General features: G+C 50.8%; 1 protein-coding gene across 2 annotated transcripts in view; it reads left to right on the top strand.

The window, feature by feature from the left end:
• The first annotated feature begins 39 nt into the window (after window positions 1-39).
• SMG5 (SMG5, nonsense mediated mRNA decay factor) overlaps window positions 40-8,600 on the top strand; it is a 31,090-nt gene continuing 22,529 nt past the window's right edge. Inside the window, exons 1-4 of one of the 2 annotated variants that reach the window (XM_027699119.1) lie at window positions 40-128; window positions 5,662-5,760; window positions 6,384-6,507; window positions 7,100-7,256. In XM_027699119.1, coding sequence (XP_027554920.1) covers window positions 52-128; window positions 5,662-5,760; window positions 6,384-6,507; window positions 7,100-7,256 — 457 coding nt within the window. In that variant the 5' untranslated portion in view covers window positions 40-51. Of the gene's footprint in view, window positions 129-5,661; window positions 5,761-6,383; window positions 6,508-6,554; window positions 6,673-7,099; window positions 7,257-8,600 lie in introns of those variants that run through there. The other variant, XM_027699121.1, reaches the window with a different exon arrangement.

Raw genomic sequence — 8,600 nt, 5'->3', positions numbered from 1 at the left:
GGCGGTGCTGAGGGGGCCGCGGGGCCGGGCCGAGGGGCCGCCGCGGGCGCCATGAGCCAGGGCGGCGGGGCCGCCGGCGAGAGCGGCGAGCCGGAGGCCAAGGTGCTGCACACCAAGCGGCTGTACCGGTGAGGAGAGGGGCGCGGGGGATCCAGGGGAGGCTGCGGAGGGTCAGCGCGGAGTGGGGCGGGGTGCGCTGGGGGAACGGGGAAGGGTCTGGGGAGGGGAACCGGAGGGGAGAACGGAGCTGGGCAGGGTCAGGCGGCGTCTGGGAAGGGGACTGGGGCAGGGGGATTTAGGGAGGATGGAAGGGAAGAAGGTGGGGGAGTTGTCAGGGAAGGGTTCGGGGGGGGGGCTGAGAAGGAGATTGCGGAATGGAGGGAAAAGTGGGGATTTATGAGCCGGGGGGAGGAATCCAGAGGAGACCTGGGGAAACGGGGCGAGGGGGATCGGAGGCATGTTCGGGAAAGACGGGGGAAGGAGGTAGCGGGATTTAGAGAAGATTGTGGGAAACAGGGGAAAGAGGTGGTGGAATTTAGGGAAGATTGAAGTGAAGAACTTGGGCAGGGAATCCAGGGAAAGTGTGCAGTGCAAAGGGAAAGGAGAAGGGGAAGGTTTAGGGAAGACCGGGGAGCAGGGAAGGGGAATAAGGAGGTTGTATGGGATCCAGAGCAACAAATGGGGGGGGAACACTGGTGAAAAGGGGTCTGGGGACTCCAGGGGAGATGGGTCAAACCAAGGGGCCATGGGGGATTCAGGCAAAGTGGGAGAATGGAGAGATGGGGAAGGAGGCAGGCAAGAAGGGGGTCAGGGAAAGGGGATGGGTCACACATGGGGGATGGAGAACGGAGTTCTGTGGGATTCAGGGAGGTGGGGTGGGAGATGATGGGGGCTGAGAGGAGAGGAGGTGTTGGGATACAGTGGAATAAGGGTGAGATGTGTGGTCATCCAGGGAGAGGGGGGCTGGAGACGGTGTCCCTGGCTTTGGCAGTAGGCAGGGATTATGTGGTAAGTGCTGGAGAAGAGGGTGGGATGAGCAGGAGCCTGAGCCAGAGCACTTCGGTGCTGTCTGGAGGGCAAGACTGCTCCAGCTGCAGATCTTCCCAATAAAACACTCCCTGGGACTCTGCTCCTGTATCCCCACACCGTGCATTGGAAATGGCATCAGGGGACAAGACTGGGGCAATCGTGCTGGCCTTGGTGAGCCCAGCCCCCGATGGGATGAGGTATCCTGTGGGATGAGGGTGTCCTGTGTCAGCCCCGAGCTCCCTCTGCTCCACTCATGCCTTGTGTTGTGAGGGTGGCCCAGAAATTGCCCTCTTCTGGCTCCAGCTCTCTGTCAGTACAGCAGACTCGTGGTGGAGTTCCAGCAGAAACAGTGGGTTTCAAAGATGAGCCAAGTGATGAAGACAAGACATGGATTTTACATCGGGGTCTGTTTCTTTTTGTCTCGGTGACATTGAGCATATCCTTTCACCTCGTGGAACCTCGCTGCCCTCCTGCAGCAGGGCAGGGCTTTGCCTCCTGCTGGGGCCTCTGGCAGGGTCCATGCCCGGGAATACCAGGCAGTAACTGCAGGTTTGAGTGCTGGTTACTGGAATTTCTCTGTTTCCATCATGTGTTTGGTGCAAGCACTTTCCTGCACTTTGGAGGTGCAGTGGGTGCATTTCTTGGCACTGGAATGGCCCATGGCCAGATGAGGGATTGTCATCCAGACAAAGATGGTTGCTTCTGTTTGAATTTTTATGGCAGAATAAGGTGTGTGGTTGCTTCGGAGCATTTTTGCAGCAGAAAAAGAAACCCCATCTCCTGCAGGGATGGCTCTTCTTTAGCTGGGAGGAAGGAAACATCGTGATTTCAGTGCAGAATTTATAGTACCTGCAGTGGCCACAAATTTCCTTCTCCGTAGCTGAGAGCTCTGTGAGCAAGTTCCCACCTCAACAGTCTCCTGTCAGTCCTTCTGTCTGAGCCTGGCCTGGGGTTGGGTGAAGCAGGACCTTCCTGCCCTGGGAGCAGCCCGTTGGGTTGTGTGGTCAGTGGTCTCTGGGAACTCGTGGCCGTCGCATCAAGCGGCGCCTTTGAGTCACAGGTGTGAGTTGTCCCAGTCCCAGCTCTGCACTGTGATCCCGTGGGATCAGTGTTGTGTTTGCCTGTGGGAGTTGAGCTCAGGTCCCCACGATCCTTGGCAGCATGTTTTGAGTGTCCTTTCGGAGAGGAGGGTGTACATTGCTCTTATAGGGTGCTCCTAGATCTTTTCCAAATCTTCCTGTATTGATAGTTCCCAAGTTTCACCTTGGAATGTGGCAACTGGGTTATCCTGGGTGCTCTTTTACAATGCATATTGTAGCTTTGGGTGACCAGGTTTATTTGACAGGTTTCTAGGGAACCATTAGCTTGTGGACTTGGTGTTACTCTTCCTGTCTGGAGCCTGTTCTGGGCACTGTAATTTGTGACTGACACGTGCCAGAGTAGAGATGAACGGCTGCAGGTCTTTTCCCTGAGGAATGTCTTACTCCTCAGAGGCTGTGGCTCTTAGTGATGTACTAAATAAAGAAACAGAGAGGGGACAAATAATTCTGCCTGCTGTTCTGCCCCATCCCAGACTGTTAATGACACAGAGGGAAGGGGACAGATCGGTGTCTGCGTGTCTGGAGAGGACTTGGCACTGGCCCGTTTCCACCCTGCCTGGCTCCATGTGCTGTACTTGATTCTTTTAATAGACTGGCATCTGATTTGCCTCCTCTGTGGCTCTGATGTGCTGTCTGAAAGCAACATTTAAACCCAGCAGGTAGAAAAATGGGTCTTGGGACAGGATTTGGCCTCTTAACTGCCAAGTAAAGTTCAGCCCGTGGTCTCAGGCCAGTCTGGGCACAGATGCTGAAGGGCATTTTTACCAGTGCGTGGTCCATAGGGCCTGCATTGCTGTTTCCCAACATTTCTGCAGTGAGGCTGGTTCCTGTACTTTTTGTCCTCTCTGAGTCCCCTTTCCTCAGCACTTCAGATGCTGGCAGGTCATCACCAGCTGTCAGAGATTCTGCTTTGCTCCTGCTTCCTCCTCTTCAAGCAGCACCATGGGGCCCGTGGACAAGTCTACGTTTTAGTGTGGGGCCTGTCTTAGGGCTCAGGAACCACATCCTGGCCTGTAAACCTTGCTGCTCTCCAGTCACCAACTCCCTCTTCCTTTACAAACCCTGGAAGAACAGCAGAGGCACTGAGTGTCTGCACGTGCCCATCCTGGGCTGTTGTAGGAAACAAGGTTGTACAGGAGATGCCCTCCGGGCCACCTTGAGGGGAAAGTGAAATACCTTTCAGTGTCCCTGCTCAGCCCATCCCTGGAAAGAAACTTTTCTGTACTTCTAATTTGGCAGGGCTTTGAGTCCTGGTGCATATAGGTAGGCTTTCCTTCATGGCTCGATCACATTTCTTGCCCATGGATACTGTTGGCAGGTCAGTAGCTGTCTGTTTGCTGGTCACTGGGAAGGGGGTCTGGCAACTGCTCTTTGAGAAATTCCTACCATTTCAGGAGTGTTGTGCTGCATTTCTGACACTGCTGAACTCAGGGGGATTCTTAGACGGAGTTTTGTGACCCTTCCTTAGGATATAAAAAAATCAGAGCCTTATTTGGCTGTGAGAGAACTTGAACTGTGTGCCCATAAGGGAATTTGAGTGGAATAAATGTCAGGAGAAGGAGACAATGTTGAGGCTCCAAATACAGTTAACTTGCACATGAAGGTTTGGACACTGGTGCTCACACCTGTGAAGGTGGTTTTACAGCTGCTTTGAAGAGGTGGAGTCTGCCCATATCAGAAAGCAGCAACTGTAGTTTTCCTATAGTTCTCCCTGGGAATCAAGTGAACCAGCAGTTCCCCTTTCCCCTGGTCACCCTTCTGCACAGGAAGCCAGTCAGCTCCTGGTGCGCTGGGAGGGGCTCTGAGAGCTGCAGCCAGGACAGCAGTCCCAGGCTGCAGTGAGGAGATGTGCACTGCCTGTGCTTTGTGGGGATCTGTTTTGGGGAAACTAAACTGGGGGAGGCTTGTTAGTGTGCCCCCACCCCACTACGAGCTTGTCTGGATGCTGCATACTCAGTGCCTGTTACCTGTCAACCAAAACATTTTTTATTCACTTCCTTGCTGTTGAGGGTATTGGGCTGTCAGAGGTTGCAAAGGCCCTTCAGGCTGTGTGAGAAAGAGGTCAGTGAGCAGGAGGGGCTGGATGTTGAGGACGTAGCAGGATTTTGTGTGTGATTCTTACTCCCTCCTTGGTTTTCTTCATGATTATTCAGGAAGAAGTTTGTTCAACTTTGTGGTGTTTTGATCTCTCAAGGCATTGCATAAAGCACTTCTGTTCCCCATGCTTCCTTCTTCTGTCAGGTTCTGTGGTTACTGAAATGACATTTCCAGTTACCTTGGGTGAGAGGCTTCTTGTGGCATGGCAGGAGATGGGACATTTCCTCTGCGAGCTCCGGAACGTCCTGGGTTTTTTTCAGAGAGGTTCCTTTTGTTGCTGTGGGTTTGTGAAGGAAGATTGGCTTTGCTGGGAAGGGGCTAGCATAGAAAACTATCAGTTACTTTGCAGTAATATCTGTAGTTTTCAAGGAAGTGGTGGTGGTTTCAGCCTCCCCAGCACATGGGCTTGCAGGCTGTGGCTTATTTTGGCCCCGTGCTCCACTTGGCCATCAGTGCACTAGCAGCAGGTTCAGTCACGATGTGGTGCTGCAAGTGTGACGGGGCAGTTCCTGTTGAGCAGGCACGGAGATTTTGGGAGTGGGAGCAGTCTGGCCACAGCATCTCAGGAGTTTGCTCTGATGCTGCCCCGTTCTGTGTTTGACAAGCACATCACGGCTTCTTCAGCTCCTTGTTCCAGCAGCTCTGGGGTTGTGATGGGCTCAGCTCAGGTGTGGGGCAAACAAGGAATGACAATGGGCTGAGGGGGAGAACAAGGATTGGTGGAATTTGTGGCTGATGGCTTGAGGGATGGCTTGCTTAAAGAGGAGGGTGTAGAGTCAACAGCTGGGAAGAGTTGAGTTCAGGAGTGTGTTTAGTGACCTTGGATAGGGGCAGAGCACAGGCAGAGGTTGGAGGTGACTTCTTGTGTCAGAAGGGTTGACGGTCGATTGTGCTTTATCGAGCTGTCCGTGAGCTATTGATGGGGTTCTTGCTGTCAGCACTAATGCTGCTGAAAGTCCCTGGGACCATTTCACTGCAGCATTTGGAATGGTCTGATTTGTTCACAACTTACAAACTTTTGAGTGCTTGAGTTTTGCACGTGGTGTGGGATTCCTCCTCCAAGAGGAAAGTCTTGGGCAGTGATTCACAGAAGTATTTCTGCATGACTCAAAAAGTTTGGAGGTTGCTTGCTCTCTCTTAGCTGGCTTTCGGGGGGGAAAAAACCTCAAAACAAATTTCCTCTTTTAGACTGGGTTTGAATATCTCTATTACCTGTCACTGAGACTTCTAAGTTGGTAAGGAAGAAGGAATTGGTGGAGGTTTGATTCTTCCTATCAAAATAGTGATTGTTAGCATTCAGTCAGTTGTTTTAATCACACAGTGACTGTGGTGTGGTGGTACAGGGTGGTGTGCTGACAGTGGAACTAACTTGGACACCCCAGTGATCCCAGTTCACCCACTGTCCTGAAACTCTTGGTTCTGTGTTCCCATGCAGGGCAGTGGTTGAGGCCGTGCATCGACTGGATCTCATCCTTGGCAATAAGGCAGCGTATCAGGACGTGTTCAAGCCAGAGAACATCAGCTTGAGGAACAAGTAAGTTGGGCAGGATCCTTGTGTTTTGTGTTTGGCTGGGGAAAATCCATGTGAAGCAACAAATGGAGCTGTCGAATCTGGAGTTTCTCAGTGTATTTGGTTTGTTCTGTGCCTGTTGACCTGGGATTCCTCCAGATTTTGGAAGCAGAGGCTGGATTTCAGATCTGCATTTGATCAGCATTAACCACACAGTCTGTAGCTGGATGCTTTCCTGGGTGTCACCGATAGAAATAAATTGTGTTTGTGTTGACTGATTCCTTCCTTGTAATAAAAACTGTGGGGCAGAAACTTTTTACTTATGTGTGACATCTTTAATCAGGTTCGGGGGGTGCAAAGCAGAGAGGATTATTCTTACTCATTTTTTAAGCTGTCAAACCAATTCTTGTCATTACTGCACTTTAGGAAGTCACTGTTGGCCAGGTGAGCCCAGAGTACTGGTTTGGGTGTACAGCTTTTCCAGGTGCTCTTTTGTGGGAGTGATCCAGGCTGTATCATCACCACATGTCCTAGCTAAGCCATCGTAATGGATTTGGATGCTTCTGTAGTGGATTCCATGCTTCTGTAGTGGCAGCTGTGCTTGAGGCTGCAGCAGCTCACTGTGAATGCTCTGCTGTCTGTCCCAGGCTGCGGGAGCTGTGCGTGAAGCTGATGTTCCTGCATCCGGTGGATTATGGAAGAAAAGCAGAAGAACTGCTCTGGAGAAAAGTTTACTATGAAGTTATCCAGCTCATTAAAACAAATAAAAAGGCAGGTATCTATGGCTCTGGCATGAGAAGGTCTGTGGTTGCAGTGAATAAGGCCAAGTTGAAAGCTTCATCTGCTTGGAGAGGTTGTGGTCTGAGTCCAGGGCGGGAAGCTGGGGGCTCCCGAATTCTTATCATGGAGCTGCCCTGTGCCTTCAGCAGTGGGCAGGTAAGTGCTAACAGGCTGCTGAGAGAGCTGCCATGGCAGAGGGCTTTTCAACAGAATTCGCTGATATTTTGTGTTCCCCACTTCATAAGACAGATCCCTCCATGTAGAGCAGTGGTTTTAAGAGGCTTCATCAGTAGTTCTGATTGTTTTTATGAGAGTTGATCACTGGAAGGTCCTCACAGTGCTCTGATGCTGTGAGCTCTCCTGGTCATCCAGGGGTCAGGGCATATTTAAGGTGCTCTAACCAGGCAGCTTGATTTTAATTGTTGTTGCAAGTATTTCTCCTTGATGTTGACCCTTAGTAAACACCACTAGGGGCGACAGTGTTGAGCAGGAGGTACAGAGCTGTGCAAAACCACTTAACAGCTGAGCTACCCACTGTCTTGCTTCCTAGCCTGCATTAACGTGCTCCTTTTCCTTCTCGCAGCACATCCACAGCCGCAGCACTCTGGAGTGCGCGTACCGGACTCACCTGGTGGCTGGCATAGGGTTTTACCAGCACCTCCTGCTCTACATCCAGTCCCACTACCAGCTGGAGCTGCAGTGCTGCATCGACTGGACGCACGTGACAGACCCTCTCATAGGTTTGTACTCTTGGGCAAGGCTGAATCCCAGACAGGTGGCTTCCCCTTGCACGAGTCCATCTTTGTTTCAGCATTCAAGGGATTATTAGCAAGTTATCTGCCTAGAACAGACTGTCCTGCTTTCTACTCTATGGCACTTCTTTTTTATAATACTATATTAGGGAAGAAAGAAGGGTTTCTAACAGAAAAAAGCGTTAGAAAATTATTTAGTAAGTGTCTGATGCTGGCAGATTTTTATGGAAAACTGAAGAGCTCTGCTGACTGTACAGAATGTTTTTAAAAGCTTAATTAAAACAGACAGAGGAATAGGTTCTTGAAATCAACACATTTCTTTCAGTACATCCTAGTCACTGTAAGACACTGTTCCTCTTCTTGGTCCTTCTTCTCTCTGTGCTCTCTTCACTGTGTGGCTTTAAAGCCACTATTGGGTATTGGGCAGGAGGGTCCTGTAGCTCATATCAGCTGGCTCAGGTGATCTCTGTGCATGCCCTTGGGTGCAGGGGAATCTGAGGTATTGTACCTGTTAGGGGAGGAAGAATAAGAGTGTTTACAGTCCTGAAGCAGCTCAAGGCTGCCTGTGCACTCACATCCTCAGTTGCCTTGTAGTGGTCTGTGTCCATTTGCCTTTGGTTGTGCTTGGTGGCCTCAAGGCTCATGTTTCTGTTTGGGTGGGTCCGGGTGAGAAATGGAACCTCTGTGTGTTTTGTGAACTGTATTAGCAAGGGTTTAACTGATATACTTAAAGCTGGCAGGGGGTAGGACAGCAGCACCTGGCTAAGAGAAGTTAGTGTGTCTTTAGCAAAAGAAGGGGTTTAGGTGCTGAGGTCCTACTCTTAGTTCTGGGACATGGTGGTATCACTATCAGCTTTGAAATGCTGGTTTACAAAGCAGATGTTCCTGGCAACTGTTGCTTTGAGAAATGTATCTCAGTACTGCAGAATTAATAAATCCTCAAAGTGCACATTCCAGGTGGGTTTGTACCCTGGGGGATGATTGCATGTGAAAAGCTCCCCTTGTTCAGGTTTCTTGGTGTCTTTGGACTCTTTAATTAAGAGGTGGGCATGTAACTGGAGAATAGAGATGGAACCCTGCCTATCCAGAAGTGATGGATGTGAAAGGATCCAGTATGAACCACAGATTGGGGTGGGCACAACTTGATGGTTGTGTGAATGGGAGAAAGAGGATTCAGAGCAAACAAAGGGAGAGTAGGTCCAGCAGCACACATGGACACAGATTTAAGGCTGTGTGTTTTTATAATGCCACTCATACAACACCTGTTGGTAAGTGGGAACAGCTCCTCACCGCAGTCTCCAGATTTCATTTCGACCCTTTTAACCTCAGCCG

The sequence above is a fragment of the Neopelma chrysocephalum genome, unplaced genomic scaffold, assembly GCF_003984885.1.
Source record: "Neopelma chrysocephalum unplaced genomic scaffold, ASM398488v2 Primary Assembly neopelma1_137, whole genome shotgun sequence".
Classification (NCBI taxonomy): domain Eukaryota; kingdom Metazoa; phylum Chordata; class Aves; order Passeriformes; family Pipridae; genus Neopelma; species Neopelma chrysocephalum.
This window is presented reverse-complemented; position numbering and strand designations above follow the sequence as displayed.